Below are 25,631 nucleotides of genomic sequence, written 5' to 3' on the forward strand. Positions count from 1 at the left end.
CATACTCTAGAGCCTACCCCAATTCTTTAGAGAAACGTTGACTTTCTGAGCTGTGAGATTTCCAGCAAGGTTTGCTCTCCAACCAGAGCAAATACTGTGTTTCAGGGGAGTCCTCATGTTCAAATTCACATCATTGGGCAAGAATTTAGCATTGCTAAGATGTTGGGTAGGGGAGGTTGCTGAAATCCAGTTCATCCAGGGACTTCTGATGTGCTTTGAATAGGCCTTGCTTCCATCATTCAACATCCTCCCCTCCCTGCATCATTGGCCCCTTGATGCTTGAGGAAAACATTACCCTACCTTTTTCCTTTCTTTCTTTTTGGGCTCAGACTTGAGAGTTCTGGGAGAGGAGTATAGTTTTGTGTTAGAAATGCTGTCTGGGGTAGGGCTGCTAAGGAGAGGCATTCCCATAGTAAAGGCTTTCTCTTGAACTCCAAGACTACAGTGGTTTGGCTTTCAAAGCTTGAATTCCCTGTACAGTTACATACTCCATTTCTTTCCTGGTTTTTAAAAATATATATATATTTTTTTGTTGTTTATTTTTGAGAGGAGAGGCAGACTGCAAGCACAGGAGGGGCAGAGAGAGAGGGAGACACAGAATCCGAAGCAGGCTCTAGGCTCAGAGCTGTCAGCACAGAGCCCAATGCAGGGCCCAAACCCACGAGCCGTGAGCTCACGACCTGAGCTGAAGTTGGATGCTTAACCGACTGAGTCACCCAGGTGCCCCTTTAGTTTTTTTTTTAAGTTTGAGAGAACTTGTGTGTGTATGCCCATGGGGGAGGTGTAGAGAGAGAGGGAGATAGCGAGAATCCCATGTGGGGCTTGAACTCATGAACCGTGAGATCATGACCTGAGCCATAGTCAAAAGTTGGACACTTAACTGACTGACCCACCCCGGCACCCCTTAAGTTTATTTAAACAATCTCTACATCCAGTCTGGAGCTCGAACTCACAACCCTGAGATCGAGAGTCACATAACTCTAATGAGTGAGTCAGCCAGGCACCCCTTTCCTGATCTTTTTTATAGCACAGATAAGCAGACTCAGTGTCCTGTGCCTTTAATGTTAGAATGCGTTTAGTTGTATTTTACAGCAAATACTAAACCAGCTGAAGTGGAAGGAAACTTGGTCTCTCACATAAGTTGTCTGGAACTTACTCAGATGGGCTCATAGCAGCTGTAATGCCATTGAGGATCCAGATTTTTTTATCAATCTACTCTGTCCACTGTAGTTTGGCTTTGCTGAGCAGCTGGCTCCCCTCACAATCACAGAATACGATTTACATTGATGCTTTACATCAGCATCCAGAGGATACTAAAGAGGGCTGGTTTTTATCTTTTTTGGGAAGCTGTTTCCCAGAAACTGCCCAATTTGTCCTGTCTTACGGCCTAAATTGGGTCACATGCCTATTACACAGGGTTTGAACCCACAGACCGTGAGATCATGACCTGAGCCAAAGTTGGACACTCAACCAACTGAGCCACCCAGGCACCCCGCCTATCCTTGAATCAGTTGTTGGTAAAGGACATAGAATTATTGAAGAATCAGAGTATACACCTGTAAGTTATATTCATTCCTGGAGTTTGTGCTCTTCTCTTTCATTTACAAAGAAGTCAGTGGATCTGACTTCGGTTCAGTCTTAGAGTCTGGATTATAAGGTATTCAACTATGTTTTTAAAAAGGGTTGGCTGTACTTGCCAATTTTTTTCCCCCACTTCTCCACTGACTTCCCAAGTACTGGCTGCTCAACCGCTTCCTTTTGGAGGCACTGTTCTTTCCTCCTACCTGACCACTCTCCTTAACAGTAGGTCTTCCATGAGGTTCTTTGTGGCCTTCTTCTGTTTTGCATTGAGGAGGCCTTCCATATTCCTTAGCTCCTCTTAACCTTTTTTTAAAATTTTTATTTTTGGGGCGCCTGGGTGGCTCAGTTGGTTAAAGCACCAGACTTCGGCTCAGGTCATGATCTCACGGTTTGTGGGTTTGAGCTCCACGTTGGGCTCTGTGCTGACAGGTCAGAGCCTGGAGCCTGCTTCGGATTCTGTGTCTCCCTCTCTCTCTGCCCCTCCCCTGCTGGCGTGCTCTCTCTCAAAAAATAAACATTAAAAAAAAAAAAATTATTTTTTTTTTAAAGATTTTTGAGAGTGAGAGCACAAGTCGGGGAGGGGCAGAGAGGACAGAGGATCTGAAGTGGGCTCTGCACTGACAGCAGTGAGTCCAATGTGGGGCTTGAACTCACAAACTATGAGATCATGACCTGAGCCGAAGTAGGCCGCTCAACCTACTGAGCCACCAGGTGCCTCTTAACCGCTTTGTTTTTTAAGTATAGTTGACACACAATGTTACATTAGTTTCAGGTATACTACAGTGATCCAGAAAGTTTACATGTTATGCTATGCTCACAGTTGTAGCTGTCCCCATACAGCATCATTGCCTGTATTCCTTGTGCTATATGTTTTATTCCCATGACTTCATAACCTCTGTGTTGCACATCCTTCTACTCCTGATTGCTTCTAATCTCATGCCTGCTAGACTTCCCAAAGTTGGTCCATTTAAGACCTCTCTCTCTTGTTAGCTTAGACATCACTTCCTTCTGCTCTAACCCTTTTATCAGGTTCTTAGCTCCTTAAAGACTGAATTAGCTTCCTGTTTTGCTTCCGCTCCCCCCACCCCAACACCAGAATAGTTTTGAAATCTGTAGATCTACTTTGTAATGTGCTAGCGTTAGCAGCATTCCCTTATTTCCTTCTGGCTGTATCTTACCAATCAGTGGCTAATGGCTTTGCCAGTTGCTTGGTGCCTGTGTTCATTTTGATCCCTACCAGCTTCTAGCCTGAAGAGAAACCCTTACTGGCAGCTCCAGCTGAATTCTTCCCACCCTACTTCTACAACTCTTGGTTCAACACCAAGGGGAAAAGAAGTCAAAGAGGACAACACAGGAAAGGTAGAAAACTGGATTCAGGCATCTGTGTTCTCCCATTGTTACTTGAGACTGCTTTCTAGCTTACACCTGTGGCATTTGTAAGACTTCTTTTTTTTTTTTTTTTTTGTCAACATTTTTAATTTATTTTTGGGACAGAGAGAGACAGAGCATGAACGGGGGAGGGGCAGAGAGAGAGGGAGACACAGAATCGGAAACAGGCTCCAAGCCATCAGCCCAGAGCCTGACGCGGGGCTCGAACTCACGGACCGCGAGATCGTGACCTGGCTGAAGTCGGACGCTTAACCGACTGCGCCACCCAGGCGCCCCAAGACTTCTAAACATAGGATCTATTTCTGAAGCTACGGCATCCCACTGAGTAAATCCCATGGGGGTTTGGGGAACAGGAGGATTAATGAAATACTTCCTAGGAAGACTTCATGCTCAATCCACAAAGCTAGGTTTAAGGCAACCTGGTTTTTTATATTCCTGGAAGTGATAGGGTGGACAGCTCCAGGTTTATAGGCAATGCGCCTAACACTGAAGACTCAGGCTGTTTTTTACCCTTGCAGTCAAAATCCAACTACCTAGCCCTTCACCTGTGAATCCAAGAACAGCCTCATTATTTGACCCTCTAGCATGAAGTCAAAGTAGTTTGATGGCCCTAAATGAACAAGTACTGAGAACTAGGGCAAATTGAGAAATAAGTTACCACCTCAGATCACTAGGACTGAAAAACCTTCAGTCAGGAAAGGGGACTCAAGACCATAGCTATAGTATTCTTGTAGAATCCTGTTCTCTAATGCTATGCATATAGTTAAGGTGAATAAAAATAATTGTGAGCTGAGGAATGAGATACAAAACACAAGGAGACTGCATCAGTCTTAAGGATAGTTTCGTATGGAAAAAGAATGGGTTGAATGAGAACTAGGAGGCCCTATTTTTCTTTATAGGTGACTTTGAGCTGGAGAACAGGATGCCAACAGACTATTCAGTTCTGCCCTAGTAAATGTGGATTTGTTTGGGAAAAGCTACCATATGCATGATTACCCAATAAATTGTTTTCACTAGGTGGTTTTAATCTAAGATATTACACATTATAATCTGGTGTTAACCACAAGGCTTTCTATAGGGCCATTACAGCCTAAGCTGTCCCATTAGAGTCTTCAAGGCCCAGAAAATGTGGACAATGTTTCATCCTCCTAAATGAGATCGAGCTCAATTCTGAGTTTTAAAGGAAAATTAAGGGGCACCTAGGTGGCTCAGTCAGTTAAGGGTCCGACTTTAGCTCAGGTCATGATCTCGTGGTCTGTGAGTTTGAGCCCTGTGTTGGGCTTTGTGCTGACAGCTCAGAGCCTGGAGCCTGCTTCAGATTCTGTGTTTCTCTCTGTCCCTCTCCTGCTCACACTCTCTCAAAAATAAACCTAAAAATTAAAACTTCAGGTTCCCTAAGGGAACCTACTGAACCTCATAGGTCAGCTGGTGGTAAATGAGAAGGAATGAATTAAGAAACACAACAGTGCCATTCACTTCATTCACACACTTAGCATATGCAACTTTAATCAACCAAAAGATAAAGTCCCAAATGTACAAGTGAAAAAAATCCAAACTGTTGACACAGGCTTAACTAATACCAGCTACTTTTATATACAGCTGTATAAGTTCAAAAAAGCTATCCTATATGTATATACAAAAGTTGTTTATACACAAGTCTGTACATAGGGTCTATACATTTATTTCCTTAGAACCCTTAGGTGCCACCTCTTGGTGAAGACACCAACACTTCATTCACATATCTTACAAAAGAAAAGACTATTTCCAGGACTGACAACACTGTGCATCCTATATTCAGACCATGTAGGCTCCATTCAATTGGTTAAGCTCCTTCTGTCAATGCAGACCACACCAGGTGCCTGGGCTTCCCTAAACAGCTTTGCACAGAATGCTCCAAAGTAAAAGCCTGTAAATCAACCCAAGATGAAGCAGAATCCTGATGAGGGTACCACCGTAGGTCCAGGCATAGGTGAGCCTGCCTGCCCTGTTCATTGTCGGTATTCCAATTCATCTACACTGATGACTTTGGCAGGCATGGAGGGTAGGGGCTGCTGTAGCACATCTGAGCCAAACCACTTGGCAAGGCCCACTGGGGAGCTGCTCCTCTGGCTGGGGCGGTGCTCCAGCTGAGAGTGCATGTGAGGCAGGCCTGATCGGGTGGGCACATTCTGAGGGTTCGTCTGAACGCTGACACCTGCTGCCTGGGAACCAGAGCCTGGGGGATGAAGAACTATGGGGATAAGAAAGAAGGGTTATCACTCAGCATGTAGGGGAAAGTAGTTCTGTATCAGAACTTGCCTTACTCAAATCCTATTCATAAAACTACAAATAGAATTCTTTACCAGAGGATTTATTATAGGGCTTAACTCCTTTGCAAAATACAAGACAGTACCTTGGAAAGCAGGGCTATTCAGAAGTCATCCACATTGAGAAGCCATCCTAAATGGCACGTCCACTACTTCCCATGACAAGTAATCATATCATAAAAGTACTAACATTAGATGGGGAGAAGGCATCTACTCTGTACAGTACCTGTGCTGAACCTCTGTCAGGATTCTCAGCCTCCTCTCTTCAAGAGGCAAAGGACAAAAATGCCAGAGCATCATCAGCTCTCCCATTGTCTTTACAGGGACAGGAGTTCCAAATCCCACAGAAGTGGGTTCGTATTCTCTGATTATCCCCTTATCCTGATCTTGCTAGGATAAGTTTAAAGAATGAACTGTGTTAATTCATCCCCTCCACTGGAAACTGGTCTAAAAGCTTTAAGCCTATTCAGCCCATCCCCAGCTCCCCTGGCCCATTCCTGAACCTACCTGAGCGCTGTAGCTGCTGTTGCATCATTGCCAGATGCAGAGGTGTCCCAGGACGAGGGTTTAGGAGAGGGTGACTAGCTGCAGGTAAAGGGTAGAAGGGTTGACCCAGGATTGGGCCTGATATTCCCTGTAAATGAGCCAGGTCCATCCCAGGAGGAAGCACACCTGTTGGACAGGGGGAAAAAAAGTGATGAGAAGTAATCCACCTGGAAATTTTCAAGCTTTGCTGATCTACAAGTTTAACAATGAACAGTGCTTAAGTTAGGTTCTTAATCTTTTAATGGACTAAGGGATAGACTGGATTGGACCCACTGCTCACCAGTTAGATGGAAAAATCTAGCAACATCTTTCTAGAGATAAGAAACAAACAAAAAAACCTCTCATAGTACAGTACTTCATCCATTCTGGCAAATGCTGTCATGCCAGGTCAGAAACTTACCAGCTTGGAGCAAACTTGGAAGATGCTGTGGATGTACTCCCTGGGCCAGCATCCTTTGGACCAACCCTGGGTGAAGCTGGTGAGCAGGCCGAACGATTGGAACATGGGGGACAAGGGGAACTTGGTGGACAGGGCGGAGAAAAGGTGTTCCTGGAACTGGGGATGCCAAGGTGGGTGTTTTTCTCCCAGTTGCTTTAGGTCGATAATCTTGCTCTTTGGTGTAACGGTTGGTCTGAGATAGTGGGGTAGAACATGAAGACCGCTGCAATGTTGACAGTTTGGGATTTGTAGTGGGAGAAGAGTCTCGATCAGCACTGGGCACAGAGTTGGAGGACACTAGGTTCTCTGTAAGGACCCAGACAGAGAATATTTTGGTACTGGCAAACTTCTCCCAAACATGCTGTCTTCCCAACGATCCAGTAAATCTCACTTCTTAGGAAGTTTACAATCTTATTTGATCTTACAAATTCAGAGGATTGTTTCATAGGAAACACCATGTACCTTATGAATAGGCCTAGTCAAGGACACAGGGGTAGTTTGTCAGGGACAGAGCTGGAACAAGACCACAAGTTTTCTAGTCTCCAAATACATTGCTGGAACAGAGTTTACTCTTCTAATCTTCCCAACCCAGGAATAGCTATGGGCAAGTGAATCTGGCTTATGGTCTGGTGGTCTAACTAAGGCACCTTGCTCTGCCTGCCCATATGGTTGTGGTCTGGATCTGTGTGGGAGCTAGTACTATCCTAGTTTAACATGCTTTTTTAGCCTAAGGGGAAAGTCAAGTGAAAGTAAAATTATGCAAATCCACTGCAATGGAAATTTAAATTACAGACTAGTGAAGAAATCTGAATTGCTTTTAGTAGGACAGGATTTTTTTTTTTTTTTTTTAGAAGCTTTCTCACAGGCAAAAAGCTCTCAGACCAAGACTCTAGACTTGTGCAAACCTATTAGAACCACTTCACCATGTCCTTGACAATCCCAACTGTGCAATTCTTAAAAGCCTTGCTCACATTTTCTATACACTTCTAAAAGGCTTTCCACACCTTATTATTCACCCATTGCACAGATTTTGTTGGATACTTAGTCTCTGTAGACCAGAGAGAACCTTTCAGAAGTAAAACTGGTTGTACCATGTTAATTTAATTTGCTGAATGTACTAATAATTCAACTATGAAGCCTCAATAAGGATTCTAAACGAAATCTCATTCTTCGTCCTGTACCACTATTAGATTGGTCAGAATTTCAAGTGGTTAAGCAACCGTGAAGCTGGTTGAACACTTCTCATTGTCAAACACAGAACTGTGTATTCCAAAGCAGGCAGGGGTTTTGTGCAGGGATTTGCAGAAAATCAGGTCAGCTGATTAGCACTCAAGCCCATGCTCTGTCACATACTCTTAGGCAGTACACCCTCAACAGCTCTGCAGTACCTTCACTGGCCTTCTGAGTGTCCTCTTTACTGTCACCAAGAGCTGCTGCTGCTTTTCCAGATGCTGGCTCCTCCTTGCTTTTCTCTTTGCTCTCATACATCTTACGAATCACTGAGGTAGGGGTGAAGGAAGGAGAAAGCTGCAGAGAAAAACAGTATTAGCACATTCTCTAACTGCCTTTCCTAATCAAGCCAGAGTTAATTGGTCAGACTGAAGAGTCCCCTTATTGGCTACACGTGGCAGAGGCCAACTGCAATGTTCTGGTGTTTACCCACTAGAGGAAAAGAAATAGGTGGGCCATATGGGTGGTGTCCCAAGTGCTTCATCCCTTGCTCACATCTCACTTTCACCAAAACCTAGACTTAGCTCTAGCACAAAGGTAGTTAAAGCATAGAACTTCAACCTACCCATCTGTGTCTGTGGTGATAGGCACCTACCTATGCAACCTCTACTTCAGCCATTTTCCCAGCCTGGGATTAGGCTGAGAACAGGGGAAGAACATGGCCAGAAGTATACTCTAGAGCACGAGCCCTGTCAACTGGGAAAGGATAATTCAGAGACAACCTCAGAACCTAAATTCCTCTATAGTCTTAATTATATCCCATCTTAACTTGGCTACCAGGAAATTCACAATTATCTCAATAATCTCCTCAGGCCCTAGGACTCACCATTTGGGGTCATTTTTTTCCTCATCTCTTCACTGCCTATTTTTACTTTGATGATTTTACTGTGCATGTGACTTTTCTCATTAACCCTAAATTCTTGATGGTAGGAGACAGGGCATGAATTATGAACACAAGAGCCCCTTCTAGTAATGCAGAGACCCATTTGGGGTCCTGAAGCAGAGTAATAGTTTTTCCCTTTGTCTATCAGCTTTAACTAGGTGATAAAGATCTTTGGGGGATAAAACTTAAAAAAAAAAAAAATGCTGGTACATGAATGAGTCAGTGGTAAAACTAGATTTATCGTCATAAAGAAGCAAACTCCTTTGTCCTAGCCTTAATTCATATCACTGAGACCTGAATCTGAATTTGTCAAGTCTCCACTATGTTTCATTGGACTCCTCATGATCCAACCCCATTCACCCCTCCATCTCACCTATCTTTGGCCCCTATCCTCCCCTACTCCCCAATCCAACTGTTCATTTGTTTGAACACACTACATTACCTTATATGTTGTAGATCATACTCCTCTATCTGCTGGAACAAACTTTCCCCAATGTAGGGGCTTCACTAGAATCTTAAGAGTTAGACTATATCCTGAAAGGGGAAGACCTAATAAATAAGCAAGTGTGAAAGACTGAGTCAGTTATTCCTATGGAAGGCACTCAAGGACACTTTGGGGCACAGAGTGATACAACATAGGTACAATTGAACGGAGAAGACTTGAAGTTGTTCACAAAAGCAAATGTCACTGACCATGCTTGTGATGGAGGCAGCAGGGGCAGGGGAAGAGGAATTCCCTCGGTGCACGGGTGCTGGTGACTTGGTCACTCGTTGTTGCCTGTGAACAAACCAAGTATCAGTATGAGCTCCAAGCTGCTCCAACTCCAAATCCTAAAACCACAGAATACTCAAGACCAGCTTAGGACTTTAATATCCTGTTTCCCTCATCCATTTCAATTTCCCAAGCATTTATTTTAAATGCCTAATATATGCAAAACCACGTGCTAAGTTCTAAGGGAAGACAAAAGATTAAACATGGTCCTGGGCCTTGCAGGAACTCTTTTGTCCACTGGGGAGACGCTAACCTAGGGGAAACTAAGGTATGTACACATTAGATACTAATAAGGTGTAATGGGAAAATGAGGTATAGAAGGAGTGACAGAATACTCCTACTGAAGGGACCATGGGAAGGAACTGCATTAAATTGGGTGTGACCAATGAGAAAGCTAGAAGATGGAGAACAATGATTCAGGTAGAAGGATCAGGTATACGGCCTTGGGAATGTAGAGTTATCCAGGGCTGGCATATACTTCACTTATAGACTATGCCAGTGAGGTAGGCTAAGGAGGGCCTTCATTCTGTGGTCCAGGTTGTGCTCCAGAGAGTAGGGAGCAATACTGATCAGCACAGGGCCTGGCACAGAATTGATGCTTCGTGAGACACTGGTTCAAATAGAGGGCCAAGAGCTTCAGCTATTTTAAGACCCAGTTACATGCAGCATTCCCCGTCACTCTTTGTCCACACACAAAGTTGATCCCAAGTCTTCCAAATAAAGTTTAAAACAACAGACTTCTCTTTTCTCCCCGTTTTATCCATTCTCCCTTAACTTGGAGAATACAGATGATGAAGATGTAAACAGGCTGAGAAAAGAATGAATTATATGAGCTCACTGGCTAATGAGAGTTTCACTGCATTTCAGCTGTCAGACCTTGTGCCATGAGGGCCAAAGCCTTAGTGATTCTGGAAATTCCTAAATCATAAAGATGAGAATGCTAGACCATGGCTTCTTTCCAGTCAGTACCAGATAAGCCCCACTGCTGCCACAGAGAATCTGAGCATGACAACAAAGAAGACACAGATCAGTAGTACTCTGAGTGATCATGAGGAAAACCCCAAGTCTGGTGGTTCTGCACAACCTATCATATATTCCTTCTGATAAACATACTTGTGCTAGAAACTGGGGTAAGTGCTGGCGATCCAGCAATAAAACAGACAAAAAAAACCTCTGGCCTCATTACATTCTTTTGTTTGTAGGGCAGAAAAGTTACTATAGGCAGAGAAATAGACAAAACATAAATAGTAACCTGGAAGGTGATAAGCACAAGAAAAAATAGAGACAAGGAGAAAGGCATATCTGTTAGGGGACATAACTGTATACAGGGTGTTCAGGGAGGGCCTTAGAGGTTGACATTTGATCCAAACAACATAAAGGTTCTACTGTGACACTGACTTGGGTCTTCATTTTGAGTAACTTGCATTTTAAAAACCTAAGTTTCTGTATCTGTAAAATGCAGTTATTTACACCATCTACCTCAGGATTGCTGCCAAGAGCAAATAAAATTATGGATATCAAAAGTGCTTTGAAAGTCAATAAATCAAGTCAATGAATTATTAAGAAACTACATTATATTATAGAGAGAAATCCAGTGACGGGTTCAATAGACCAGTCCTGAGATCTCCCTTTTAGGGTGAGGGCTACTATATATAGGATGCATTTATGCAAGAATACACAGTACTTACTAAATCTCAGTGTCTTCTGAAAGGGTCAACATATAAAAACAGATGAAGCAAGACAATGAGACACTGATACAATTTTAAGAAAGATACCAAAACACAAGTACCTCTTAACTACCAAGTATACTGTATGGGCAGGACTTAATGTTTCAGGGATAAACATTTTGGTGATAAAATTGAAGAAATGAAGGTGGCATTTCCTTTTATTTTTCTTCAATTTTTAAAAGTTTATTTTTTTAGTAATCTGTATACCCAACGTGGGGCTTGAACTCATGACCCTGAGATCAAGAGTCACATGCCCCTCCTACTGAGCCAGCCAGGTGCCCCAGTATTTACTTTTAAAGGCTGGATGGGATGACTTCTGAGGGAGGAAAGGGGTATTACTGGGACAGGGTACATAGGGAGCTTCTGGGTAGCTAACAAAGGATTTTGTCTTGTAATAAGCTGTACATTTGTTTAATGCAGTTTTCTCTGTTTTATTTTACAACAAAAAAGAACAATATTGCTAGCCCTTTCCCCCTAAGTAATGGCTTGTTTTACTACTTGTTGCAAATATCGGAAGGAACAGGAGACTGAAGTCATTAATCATTTGTTAATAGCTTTGATCAACAAACCTTAACTCTGACCAACAAACCATGGATCAACAAACCTGCATCAAAGGACAGTTTGGTAACTCAACAAGGAATCTGTAGGGGAAGAAGCTAGGTGGAGTTTTACTAAATTTTCATCATCTAACAATTATAAATAAGGAGCTATATTAGCTAGCTACATCTGTAAAAATGAATCCTTTAAATCAAGAATATAAAAATCATATATAATGAAAAAACCCTATGTCCCTGCAGAATTCAATCATATCACTTCCTCTACTGAACACTTGGGAGACAGAATTCTCACCATATATTGTACAATGTAGCAGTGTGTATCACAGAATTTTACTATGGATAACCAATTTGCTAATCTGATGAAAATTAATATGCAAATTCCCACAAGGGCAGGATTAGTAATTTACCTGTTTCTGAATCCGTCTCTGGTTCTGTCCACCTGTGGTTTGCCAAAACCAGGCTGGTAGAAGTTTGCTGCCTGCACCGCAAGGTCATGTGGCAAGGCCAGCCCCTCCAAAGCTGCCTGTTGTAATTCTAGCTGGCTCATCTGCTGAGCAGAAGAGGCAGAGGAAGATCCAAGAAAAATGAGGACAGTCAATGCACTTTCTACAAAGGTCTCTCTTCACTCTTAGAAAGGTATGTTTATGCAGCAGCTGAGAGAAATTAGATACTGCAAACCTGACTAAACTGTGCTGCCACCCACCGAACAAGATTTTAACAAAGTGTGACTTTGTTCACCAATTTTCTGGCCTTCATTGAGCTTGGTTTATAGTTCAGACTCACTTCTAAGCATTGCAACAATTTAATTTTCCATCCCACAAGAAGGATGAAAAACAAGCGAAAAATTGAGTTAGAGAAAGTTCAGACTGACCTGGGCCGTGACTGGGCTCATGGGTTTGCGCATGCCTTGGAATGGATCTCCAAGTAGCTGCTGTGGTCCTGGTGTAAAACCTGATGGGAAAGTTGCAGATTCAGTGAATGTCAAGAGACCACACATCCATTAGAGAGACGTTATCACTAATGTATGCTGCTTCTTACTGAACACCATCTCTTTCAGGGAAGTGTTGACTTCCAGGCTGATGATGTCCCTCTTCTGTAGTCCACACTGGGTGATGTGGACCTTAATCAGAGCACTTAATGATCCAAACTGCTATATTCACATCTTCCCCACTAAGCTTCAGCTCTGTCCCTTCAGAGCTGAGAACTCTCAGAGAGAAGTGCTTTTTACTCAGTGATTTGGCTCCTTATCACGGAAACAGCTGACAACCAGAGTCCAGTGCTTTGAGGTTTACATTCTTTCCATTCTATCTTGCGAATTGTGGAAGGAAGATTACAAAAACTTACTCTCAAGGTATGACTGGCAGGGGCCAGAGTGGCCAGCAGCCTAATGTGGTCCAGGGTGACAGAAAACAATGAGATTTTGCACAACACTTATGTTAGACTGCTTTCTAGAACTGCTTCTTCTATTTACATTCTGTATCAGCCACCAGCGCTCACAGTTAACTGCATACCAACTTCATTAGGTTGGTAGAGAGCCACTAGCCTCATTTCTACTCTATCAAGGAAAAACCTAGTAAGCCAAATTAACTTTTTTGGATTGAATTCCCAAAATAGGGAACAAGACTAAAGAGCTAGATCCAATTTATATAATTGTGATCAATCTTAGGAGAGAAAACTATAATATGAACATATTTATCTAGAAGGGCAGCCAGATAAACTATCTTCCAATTTTGTGCCTCACCATACCCCCCCCAAAAAAGCATAATAAATTCTCAGATTTCTTTTTAAATTCTTCAAGGATACCCATGAAAAAGACTTTGCCAGTTCTAGGGGACAAGTATAACCTTTGTGGTGGTTTAGGGGAGAATGGACAGACATCTGTGCACAGCAGCATTTACCACCCAGGCGCCCCATTGCACAGCAGCATTTACCAATTGGTGATGGTATTCTAGGACGAAGGTAGTCTGCTGAGGCTGCTCGCGTTTGAAACACCTGTGACAAGGGAGGAGAAGGTGCTCTTTGGCCTAATAAAGATGTTGTAGGCTCCAAACTCCCCATAAGGCCACTGAGAAGATTGGAAGAAGCAGGTCTCTGAACTGGTGGACCCAGAAGTTCCTAAAGGCAGAAAAAGTAATCCTTGTGAACAAGCCTATTTCTTTCTCCTAGTCAGAGGCTATGAATTATGGATTAACTTTTGGAAGCCAACGATGAATCTCTCTCATGCTCCACTGAAGGAATTGGCACATGTACATGCAACACATTTCTCTCATTGTTCAGCTAGCAACATTTGCTTTAAGTTAGTGCTACAAATATAGGTTAGATACTTTAAATTTCTATAGAAACTGCAAACCTGTAAACTGGAAGTCAAGAGCTTTGTCATCTTCAGCCACCTCCCCACCCCACAATGAGATTAACAGTGACACAGAACTATGCCAGGTAGCAACAATGTACCCTCAACTGTCAGACCACATGGATCATTCTCTAAGGCCCAAAGTTGGACCACTACACAAAACCAGTTCAGAGGACTAGTGTTCAGGACTCCGAGGCCATGGTATAAGATGGTGAAGTACCTGCAGGATGTTCTTAGGGACAGGCTGGCCTGGAATCTCAGCAGGGGACATCAAATGGCTTTCAAGGTTTCGCTAAAAAAGTCAAAGGAAAACTTATTTTAACCTTCTTACACACACAACTTACAGATTAATTGGGGACCACAAGAAAGCATTAAAAACTCCCCAGGGAGTTGGCACTTAAGCAGAATGATGTCCAAAGCACAGAAATCTAAGTTAGATCAACCTGTTCCACTTGCTCATCACACACAGGTCCCAAAGATCTGGAAATGGAAAGAATCTGCACGTGTACATGCAAAGTCCACTCAGAGACCCTCAGATGGTCTTTTCCTCCCTGTGGTAACCCTAGTGGCATTTCACTGTCTCTACTACTGTGACCCAAAGAAGAGAAAAAGGAAATGGTGAAATAGAGGAGCACCTAGTAAGAAGCAACAAGAAGGAAATTTTGATAATTTATAGATTTTAATTTTCAAGGCAACCTTTGCTACCCATTATCTTTGAAACAGGATTTATTATTTATTTATTTATTTATTTATTTAAAATTTTTTTTTCAACGTTTTTTATTTATTTTTGGGACAGAGAGAGACAGAGCATGAACGGGGGAGGGGCAGAGAGAGAGGGAGACACAGAATCGGAAACAGGCTCCAGGCTCCGAGCCATCAGCCCAGAGCCTGACGCGGGGCTCGAACTCACAGACTGCGAGATCGTGACCTGGCTGAAGTCGGACGCTTAACCGACTGCACCACCCAGGCGCCCCTTTGAAACAGGATTTATAGACTACAGATGGTAGTTAAAAACCTAGTAAACAACATTAAAGGTTGGTCAGGATTGTTATATTTCAGAGATTCACATTTCAGGAAATTTAAACTTTAGTATTTTTAATGAGCTGTTACAAAACGGGTCTCAGAACAAAATTCAGATCCTCCACTTCTTGTGCTTTTAATGCAGCAGCAGTCATCCAAATGACATTACCTCCTGCACTTCAGGACATCCTTATGTCCATTTAGCTCTGCCTGAAGTGCTTTCTCTGGTACACAGTTTTCTTTTCTACTAGATGAAGCTGCCAAGGTCCACAGCAATGTCCTCAGGCATGACAAACAACCCAAAGATCTCCAAGTGTTTTATTGTTGGTTTTGGAATTGGGTCTGCAGATGATTTTAATAAGAGATCTCAAGAGTCATTTAATTCCATCTAACAAAAAAGGGCAACTTTATACTACATGGCTTACTGTATTTGGAGGATAGAGTCTCTACAATTCAATTTGAAATGGAGGTTAGATGGAACCAACATGTCCTTTTTTGGTGATGAAACAATATGGTTGAACCTAGACAGATGGACGCGGATAATAGTATATACATAACACACACAGCCATAGTAATTGACTTGATTTTAAAATAGACCATGAGTTAACAACAACATGCTCAAACAATACGTTGGGATAATACCTGGTATGCTAAACATTAGTTTCCTTGTTGCTTTCTTTTCTAGGTTAGGTTGAGTTTGTGTTACTTTTTGTGTAGCAACTTGAATTGTATCATCCATCCCTTTACATAGGTGTTTGAGGCTCACTCCCTTGGCCAAATATTATTTCAGACCACTGAAACCCCAACATCAAACCAGTTACCCTCACAAGGCAGGGTCAACTGTGTCAATATCAAACCCTAGCATCACATCTGAAACAAAATGTTCAAAAGCATCAGGTAAACTTTTGAATCCTCCTGTTCCCACTTCTTTACTCATTCACACTAAAAGAAGGTACTTAACAAGAATTGACTCAAGCACTTGACTTACAAGCACACAATCACCGAGACACAGATGAACGAGAAAAGTATAGTTTGCGATCTTTTAATCTGGTGCTCATGTGAAAGCATCCGGATCTAGTAATTCTTTGTATGGACGTAACTCTGAAGCAGTTTAAGAGAAAACATTCCCCTATAACTGGCATGGTGTGGTCAGATACAAAGGAATGAGTCTACTTAAGATGCTTTCTTCCAGAGGTAGTATGTCAGTCCTGGCAGTAAGGCCAGGAACAATGGCATCTCTGTTGGAATCTGTCAACTGCTGGTCAGATGAAAAAATTCCCACAATCGATTGCGCCTTCCCTTGGTACAAGGCAAGATGAATCAAACAGCTACTGATACCATGACCAACTTGTAGTTCCCAGAAATGATGATGTTAGAAGAAAACAAGAGGCTGGGGCACCTGGGTGGCTCAGTCAGTTAGGCGTCTGACTTCGGCACAGGTCATGATCTCACAGTCTGTGAGTTCGAACCCCATGTCGGGCTCTGTGCTGACAGCTCAGAGCCTGGAGCCTGTTTCAGATTCTGTGTCTCCCTCTCTCTCTCTCTCTGACCCTCCCCCATTCATGCTCTGTCTCTATCTCAAGGATAAATAAACGTTAAAAAAAAAAAAAAAAAAAAAAAGAAGAAAACAAGAGGCAAAACTCAATTTAATAAATTTGTTGTAACTTAGCAACAAGAATAAATCTATGTTTACGTTTTTATTGTTCATGTTTGCCCTGCTTCCCTTATCACCTTGTATCATCAAGGGACAGCAATACTGACACAGGCCATGGCTAAGAACCACCGCTAATGTGTTATGACAAAGACCAGTACGCACTATACACCTGCATCTGCTGGCATGCAGTCACTACCTAACCAACTTCATGCCCCAGCTTTTTCTAGTTAGTAAATTAACAGAATGCAATGGTCTTGAAAAATCCATCTTAGATACAAGTTATTCATAGCACTGTCAACTGCCTGATCAAGAAAGCAGGTAATTCCCGGTGTATAGGAGTGATTAAAAAACATAAAAAGAAAGATGTACTGTAAACATATGGTGAATTATTTTGGCTTAAGTAGCTGAATGAATAGGAAACTTTCTCTAGAGTACAATCCAAAAATATTTTTACACCTTTTTTTTTGCAATGACTTAAAGTTATATCTGAATTTTTCTATCTTTATAAACTATCACCTATAAAAGATCCATCAACCACAAGCTGCTTTTTCTAGTAACAAATAGCACAGTGATAATTAAAGAACACACAAAAGCATCAAGGACCAAATGCCTATTAAAGAACTTCCAACTTAGAATACCATTTTTTTAAAAGTCCATTTATTATAGAGGGAAATGGAACAGAAAGAAGGAATAGGAGAAAAGGCTTGGGTTTGTGCCAAATACTTACGCTGACTTTGGGCTGAGAAGGCAAAGTCCCACTTGCCTTCATGGTGCTCACTAGTTTGTTGAACGCGGTCATATCTCCATCTTTTTTGAGTTGTCGATTGCTGGTTACAGCACTCAGGGTCTCCTCTAAGTGTTCTGCCATGAAGGGAGTTGAATTCTTCACTTGCTGGTCCACCTTCAAGCCCTTGAGCCCTGCTTCTACCTCTTCTACTGACAGCACAACTCCTGAATGCGCTGAAACATTGAGAAAATCCAGATTAAGCCAAGTAAGGGAGTATGTGGTAGGAGTTCTCTGGGGCTATCATGATGGTTAAAGTGAAAATTTATTTCACAGTTGAAGTGAGGTTGCCAGAAAAGGTTGATGCCCTAATTGACAAACTGATAACCCTTAAAATCACAGCTGCACAGTGGAAATAAGGCCATAACTATGTACTCAGTACGAAATGGCATAAACCGTAAGTGTTACAATGCTAGAAACGGTGGACCACTTGGGGTGTAATGCTTTAAGACTTGATAAGATCTTTAATGTGCATCTTGCAGGAGGACCTCTCATAATAAGTCTTCTGGAGACTTGTTATCAGGGACAAGAATCCCAGATAGCCTAACATCAGTAAGGTTGCTACCTTCACTATGGTTATTTTATCATTAAGGTTTTATGTTGAGAGTGCATAACATAAGAAAATGGCAGACTGGGGCAAACGTGTGAGAAGCTGCCAAGTTATGCCCAGGAGAACTATAACATTAGCTGGAAGTGTTATGATCAGGATCCAGGTAATAAGGAAGACTTGGATGGAAAGTCTACTGACTACCAGATTCTCAAAGAGGTGGTACTGTTTGATAAAAAGTTTTTTGAAAAACATTAAATAGAACCCACTATCTGACTTTTGATGAAATAGCAGTATGTTAGAACCGACTGCCTGATATCCACACTTTTTCAAATGCCTAAAGCAGACTCTAATAAACACTTACAGCTCTCCTTAAGCTTTTCTTTATTTGCAGAAAGACTGGAAAGAAGAGGTTTTAAATCCACTTTGGCTTTCTGTAGCATTTCTAAAATATCCACTTTATTTTCAGCATGGTCTTCCAGTGGGATAGGAGCAAAATAATTCCCCGAGTTCTGTCCAGGAGAGAGGATGGCTTGTTCCAGACCTAATATTGCAAGTAAATACATTTATAATCAATTAGTCCCAATAAAACACAGAAACAGATCTCCAACAGTATTAAGAAGGCATAAACTGAAGGGGTTTTTAAGTATCCAGAGAGTCTTTAACCCTAATGGACCCTAACTAATGAAGACAGAATGAACCATTATCAGAGAAAGCTCCAATCTACATTCAAGGTCAGAATCTGAAGCCATTTTACCTGCTAGTCTCTCCAGTTCTTCATGTGGTGTTGACCCGAGACTGCTGGATCGGCTTCCTGATCGGCTCGGGTTAGAGAACCACCTACTGAACCGACTGGCAGAGACTGACCCTTCTCCCAAAACATCTTCTATCATCTAAAGGGAAAGACAAAAGGAGCTAAGATAACAGTTTCTAGGTGAAAGGGACAACAAGGTTCAAATTTTAAGAAAAGGTCACTTACTTTGAAGCTTCCTTTGATGCTGCTGACCTGAAGGTAAATACTCTCAGAAATTACGATTTTCAACATCTTTAATTTTTCTTCCCCTCCAAGGTCATTTGAGTAACCCAAAGGTAGGCGTTACTGATCATGTACTTTCTAACCATATAACGAAAAATCTCTTGCTATGTAATGTGTTTTGGATTTCTATCCTTTGCCTCATTAGAAACTCCACGAACTACTTAATGTTCTCAGAGGACATAGTTTCAAAATCAAAATCACCATAGTAAAGCATTCCATTGCCAAGTTGATGAGTGGTCTTCAACTAAATATTAAATATAGAGAGATGATGACAGCCCTTACTTCAAACTTCAACTTTCTCAAGGTTGTAACGAACATCAGAAAATTCAATGGTGACAATTTCGGAAGCCAAAAGCTAAAAAGTAGAGCTCACAGAGATCATAATTGCAGTCAAAGTTTAGAATGTGTCAGGATGTGAAAGATTAACTTTTAACTGTCCTCTAATATTGGTTTATTTTTTTAAACGTTTATTTATTTTTGAGAGACAGCACGCGAGCAGGGGAGGGGCAGAGAGAGAGGGAGACACAGAATCCCAAGCAGGCTCCAGGCTCTGAGCTATCAGCGCAGAGCCCGATGTGGGGCTCAAACTCCCAAACTGTGATATCATGACCTGAGCTGAAGTCGGAAGCTTAACTGACTGAGCCACCCAGGTCCCCTTGCCGGCATGAATTTAATAGGGAGTTTGCAGGTGTTTGTTTTCTTTTAACCCCAATCTCAACAGTTTTCAGTTTAGTAAGAACAATTAAATGATGCATTATAATCAGAAATAATTTCTCAACACTATTTCATAATAATTTCCATGATCAATCCTTCTTAAAAACTAGATTGAAGCATTAAAAAATGCATATTTTAATTCTACACTATCATAAATCCAGTTAAATATCCAAAGTGATCTTTATGCAGTGTTCTTATCAATATTTAGAAAAGACAAGGTAAAGCAAATGTCAATCCAAAAATGAGGCACATCCTTGAAAGTAAGGCATAAACTTTCATTTCTATACCAATGATAAAGAGAAAATAGGTTTTCCCCCAAACTGGTACACGGATGGCAAAGTTAGTGACTATTTCATCTAATGCCTGGAACCCCCAATTTCCAAAGCGCAGCAACAGCAGGTTACATTCTTTTATTCTCACCTGGGAGAATTTCCTCATAATGTACCCAAACTAAGCCACAGAGTGCTTCTCTTGAACACAAGAATGAAGGATTTTAACTCATGACATTTATTATTTGTGGCACTTCTATTTTCTGATTCAATTTCAATCACACTTCACTTGTAAGACTCACACACCTTCAATATTAATGCTGTCAAGTGTAAATTTTTTGCAATAATTAAAATATAAGAGAAACATTATTAAATATTTTTTCACAGAAAAATTGAAAATTATATCTAAAGTACAACCATGTCAGTGACAAATAGGAATTATTTTAAAACTAAAAGCTATAGCCATTAAAAATGTTATAATGTTGAAGAGTTTGACATTTTATAAATAGCAAAAATCTCTGCATTTTAATCCTTTTATTTCCTCTGACCATAGTGTATAGGAAAAAGGTCAGAAGATACACAGGAAGAACATGAAAAAGGACATGAATATAAAGTAACTGGACATTTTCTAAAGATATGACAGTAAGTGTTGAGAAAGTCATTTCCTTCCATACTTCGATCAATGACCAACTTTGTTTCTGTTAGAGTGGTTTTATTATAGCTAAAACATAAAAACTAGAAACAAAGTTACTCATTCAATTATTTATTAAGTAGGCTCCATGCTCAAGGTGGGGCTTGAACTCACGACCCTAAGATGAGAGTCATGTGCTCTACAGACCGAGCCAGCCAGGCACCCCTGACACTAAGTTACTCTTACACACATTTATTGGAAATTCCACTTTCAAGAAAGTAAAGCATTTTAAACCCCAAAGGAATCCTGAGAGGATTCATCTAGGCAGTCATTATTACCACACAGCAAGCAAGGATGATCTAGCAGTAGTTAGATTTCCTGCACCTTGGTACAGGAAATGGAGAGCTGGACCCACTGCTCTGACTTCTTGGTTAAGACATCCTCTGTGAACATTCTTGTCGGCTATCAGCTGTTCAAGAAGAGGAGCCTATAAATGTAATCTGGTAGGTTTCATCTGCTCTTTCTAGATTTTTAATAACCTTTCAAAGTAATTTATGACTATTAGTCTGGTCCTTCAAACAAAAGTCATTTGATAAGTCTTATCTTAGGATTCGTATTATTCTGATCAGATACTGTAAAATATTTTCTTTGACAATGACTAGCTTTTACTAGTCATTGTCAATGACTAGTAAATGATTAACATTTTTCTTTTAGTACCTTCCACTTTTATGGAAATTTCTATATTTTTGTATTTGTTTCACTCTAGTTTGACTTTGGGGATTTGCAATTAATGTACCTAAGGCTGTACCTTTTCTTCTGAGCATATTTCTGATCACACCACCAAGGGTTTTCTGTGTCATGGTCCTTGTTCATCACTCTAAATCATTTACGATTTCCACTTTGATTTCCTTTTTCTTCATTCAACATACATAAGCATCTGTTACATGTCAGGCCCTATAGTAATAGTTGCATCATATCTAAAATAAACTTATTTTTAATTATTTAACTGAAATTACTTGCACATGTGATCCAAATTTTCAGTTTGCATAGATTTTTATGACTTTCAACTTCTAATGTGATGTAATCCCAGTAAATATAGCCTACAAATACAGGTATAATTCTATTTTTATCTATTAATACCTAACACTGGTAGAGCTTACTAAGTGCCATGTACTACTTCAAGCACTTTATATAACACTTGTCAACTGATGCTCAAATCCTATATAGTTCTTATTTTTCCAAATTGGTCATTTAATGAGCAAATATTAGAGTTATACAGCATATTCAGTATTTTTAACTGATCCCAGTTTTGCTTTTAAGTGAACCTATAGAATATACACCTTAATGAGCAGGACTTTCATGAAAAACGTGGAGACCTCTTAGCCTAGGAGCAACTACTGCTCAGCTTTAGCCAAATTTTGGTTGAGGGTGAGGGCCAAATATAGTGTGAAGTTCCTATTCCTCCTTTTATACTTTAGAGGCAGTATAGTTATGGTGAACTGAAAACAAAGACTCTTAACTGAAACTGCATGAATCAAAATTCAGTTTCTACCACTTACTACATGTGTGACTTTGGGCAAGTTATTTAAACCTGTGCCTGTTTCCTCGTCTGTAAAGGAAACTGTAGTGATTAATTTATAAGGGTTTTGTGAGGATTAAATGACTTATTGTATGTAAAGCCTATAACAATCAGCACTCTATGCGTGTTACCTATTATCAGGTTTAGTTTTGGATTCTTCTTCTACGTAGGCACACGCGTTAAGCTTCACAGGTGCTCACATTTGGGGCCATAATACGCCTATAAATTTTTACCTTTTGCTGTGAAAACCTTTTATAGTAAGATTTCCACCTAAGAGAGTGAAGGGGGGGTGGGATGGGGAAGCCACTAACGTCCCCTCAAAAGCTAAGAATTTTACACCAAAAAAATTAAGCTCACATCTGAATGCAACATTTCTGCTCACAGTGAGCCAAAGGACTACTACTGACTGGCTGACTATAAGTGAGAACCAAACACACAGTTACCTGAAGAGTGCTCTAGACAAGTGTGTTCTTGGACCACATGGAGGTAAGTTGAGAGAATGAAAGTAAATGCTTAGAAACTGCAGCAATTTGGCACTGCTGTGACTTTTGTACTTTATACTCAAGTATTGGTTCTCAATGGACTGAAAATAGAACCTGGCCCCTCACCACAGAGAATTTAAGAGGTACTGCCCTAGAACTCACCTGCAGCCCCATACCTATTAGTGCTAGGCAGTGTCTGCTCACCTGTTCCGGGTGGCCATCTTTTGAGGACTGGGACCACAAATGACAAAGGAGACAAGCCAATATTGCCTGTTCTGTCACACCCAGTTCTCTCTGCTCACGGGATAATCAAATAAGGAGCCATCATAGTTAGGAAGTACAGTCATTTAAATTCCATGAATCACCAATTTTAAAGGACAGGTCAAATGTATTTGCTATTGTAAATGGGACCTCTAGAACGTACAGATGCTTTTGGGCAAATGTTTTTAAAATTCTGTTTCATCATGGTTCTCTGCACTCTTTCAACAACCACAGAACAACTTCATTTCTGTGTGCACAGGTCAGAGTGCTATCTTTTCTCCAATTTGTTGAGGCTATAGTAATCCCTAAATGACCAAAGGGGCTAGGAGCAAAGACAGCAAGTGAGGATTTGGGATGCTTACTGATTCTACTTTGAAAGTTGAGAAAAACTGGACCTCAGTTAGTTTAACAGCAACACTGAAAGTATTCCAAGTTGCTTTTCATTGAAGATTTTCAGAACCATCACACCACAAAGTTACCACCTAACAAGTCAACCTTACCCAAGGAATGTACATCAGCATGATACTAATCACCAATTATAAAAATCCACCCCTGCAGCAAGTCTAACACTTAACTACCTAAAAATAAAAGCAATGTTCTTAACATCTAAAGATTTCTTACTTCAATGCTACCAGACTAGAAAAAGAGGTAAGTGGTACAGAATTCTCAACTTGGTCATTTCCACTCAGACTCCCAAAAAAAAGCCACAAAAACTCAAATAACATTTAAGAATAAAAGCCAAAATCCCCCAAACATCTACCAAAACAATACTTTAAAAAGAGGTATCTGAGATACTTAGGTCAAATTTAACCATATAGTTGCTCCATCTCATTTATAAGTGTGCTGCTACACTCACCGAAGCCAAGCATGGCACCTTATCAAGGTTAAAGAACTCATTAAAGTCAAATTCTCCTGGGGACTGCTCAGGCAAGACGGCATCCCTTGGCACTTCCTGATCAGCAGCAGGCTCCTGTGCCAGGATGACCTCCACCTCATCCTCTTCGGCCACTCCTCCATTGCACTCGACTATGCCTGAAAGCAAAACCAGGACAAAAACAGACTTGATCAAGTGAACTGCTCTAGACTTATTCTGTGGCCTCAGCCATCATCACATGTGCAAAAGAGCCATACATAACTTTAAAGACAGACCTTAGGTGCCGATATAGCATTTACAACAGTGAAACCATTCGCTTCCTATGGGAGCTAGGAAAAAAGCCCTAGTAACAAGCCAGAACACCAACACAATGCAGTAAAGATTATGGTCCCTCCACCACCCATTCTTCAAGTTTTCCGTAATGCAGCAGGTTCTATTTCTAATGGGATTTTTTTTTTTTTAAGATAGTTTTTTGCAAGTCTCTTGCTGCTTAAAAATGGAACCAAATTAATTTGGCTCTGCCTTCACCCACGTAATCTATACCACTGCTTTAAGTCAGGGTTCAACAATCTAAGGTATTTATGTGAAATCTGGCATGAGGGCAATTTTCACTTGCCTACAGGTTGGTTGTAGCTCATCCTTCAAGGCAAACCTCAAATGGTACCTCTTCTGGGAAGGCTGACCTGCCTACCTATATTTACCCTGCCCAGAAAAATTAATCACTGCCTTCTCTATAATCCTTGTGTTTTCTCTCAAAGTGTCTAGTGATACCAACCTTCCTGAAGGCAGGTAATCTGCTCTAATCAGTTTCGTCTTACTCTCAAGCGCCTGGTATATTTAAAACTTAGTATTGTTCGGTTGTTGTTATTAGGATAAGAAGGTAGGGTCTAAATGAAGCTACCAAGTGTTAACATTTGAGGAACCTAGTATCTTCGTTTTAGCTGGGATATGGGCAAAAGGCAAAATACTTAGGATAAAAAATTTTTCTTCTTTTAAAGAAGTGCCCTGAGATATACTAGACATTCAACTTTCTAAAAAATGTTTATTTACTTATTTTGAGAAAGAGAGCATGAGTGGAGTAGGGGCAGAGAGAGGGAGAGAGAGAGAGAATCCCAAGCAGGCTCCATGCTGCCAGTGCAGAGCCCAATGTGGGGCTCAATCTCACCAACTGTGAGATCATGACCTGAGCCAAAATGAGTCAGATGCTTAACCAACTGAGCCACCCAGGTGCCCCTAGACATTCAAGTTTTTTTTTTTTTTAACATTTATTTTTGAGACACAGAGACAGAGCATGAGTGGGGGAGGGGCAGAGAGAGAGGGAGACACAGAATGTGAAGCAGGCTCCAAGCTCTCAGCTGTCTGCACAGAGCCCAAAGTGGGGCTCAGACTCACGAACCATGAGATCATGACCTGAACCAAAGTCAGACGCTTAACTGACTGAGCCACCCAGGCGCCCCATCAAACTTTTTAGTTTGAAGGACAGAACTCCCAAAGCCCCATGCTGCAAAAGTACCAATGTAAGACAAGATCTACAGCAGACACGAAGTCTTCCCGTTTAAAAAAAAACAAAAAAACAAAAAAACAAAAAAAAAACCCGCCAAATCTTGGACCCATCCCTTCTCAAAAGTCCCTAATAGTTACCTCAGTCTTGTTATTAATCAGACCAAGAGACACTAAATGCCATCAGCTGCTTTCATTCCAGTAATGCTTCAAACACTGCACAGCAAAGCAGGGAATTCAATAACTAAAGGGTTAAGTGGCTTGCTTACCCAAGGTCTCAATACTAGCCAAGTGGCAGAAGCTTTAACCCTAAGATGGCCACCGATACTCTTCCACACCAAGCTCTGAGTATTACAGCAGCACTGCTCCTCCACAGGGGTGGCTGCCATCTAACTACTGTGAGCCTTCTGACAACCAGTGAAACAGACAAGGTTTGTGAGCCATCGATAAAGCAATCAGCAGTCTCCAGTGGGTTAGAACATACTTACTGAAAAGAGAAG

General features: G+C 41.2%; 1 protein-coding gene and 1 long non-coding RNA gene across 7 annotated transcripts in view; one reads left to right on the plus strand and one right to left on the minus strand.

Moving 5' to 3' along the window:
- Positions 1-4,446: 4,446 nt before the first annotated feature.
- The window catches only part of EIF4ENIF1 (eukaryotic translation initiation factor 4E nuclear import factor 1), a 45,227-nt gene continuing 24,042 nt past the window's right edge, over positions 4,447-25,631 (minus strand). For 3 of the 6 annotated variants that reach the window (XM_058690904.1, XM_058690903.1, XM_058690905.1), the window contains exons 7-19: positions 23,614-23,789; positions 18,543-18,678; positions 18,150-18,329; positions 17,182-17,414; positions 14,001-14,072; positions 13,362-13,545; positions 12,302-12,381; positions 11,838-11,980; positions 9,068-9,152; positions 7,650-7,788; positions 6,223-6,567; positions 5,784-5,948; positions 4,447-5,200 (exon numbers count right to left, since the gene is read on the minus strand). In XM_058690904.1, coding sequence (XP_058546887.1) covers positions 4,959-5,200; positions 5,784-5,948; positions 6,223-6,567; positions 7,650-7,788; positions 9,068-9,152; positions 11,838-11,980; positions 12,302-12,381; positions 13,362-13,545; positions 14,001-14,072; positions 17,182-17,414; positions 18,150-18,329; positions 18,543-18,678; positions 23,614-23,789 — 2,180 coding nt within the window. In that variant the 3' untranslated portion in view covers positions 4,447-4,958. The remainder of the gene's footprint in view (positions 5,201-5,783; positions 5,949-6,222; positions 6,568-7,649; positions 7,789-9,067; positions 9,153-11,837; positions 11,981-12,301; positions 12,382-13,361; positions 13,546-14,000; positions 14,073-17,181; positions 17,415-18,149; positions 18,330-18,542; positions 18,679-23,613; positions 23,790-25,631) is intronic. The other 3 variants (XM_058690906.1, XM_058690907.1, XM_058690908.1) reach the window with 3 other exon arrangements.
- Positions 6,567-8,946, plus strand: LOC131489112 (uncharacterized). Its single transcript, XR_009250400.1, has 2 exons — positions 6,567-6,719; positions 6,767-8,946. It is a non-coding gene; the product is annotated as an uncharacterized LOC131489112 (long non-coding RNA).

This window comes from Neofelis nebulosa, chromosome 11 (assembly GCF_028018385.1).
Source record: "Neofelis nebulosa isolate mNeoNeb1 chromosome 11, mNeoNeb1.pri, whole genome shotgun sequence".
Classification (NCBI taxonomy): Eukaryota; Metazoa; Chordata; class Mammalia; order Carnivora; family Felidae; genus Neofelis; species Neofelis nebulosa.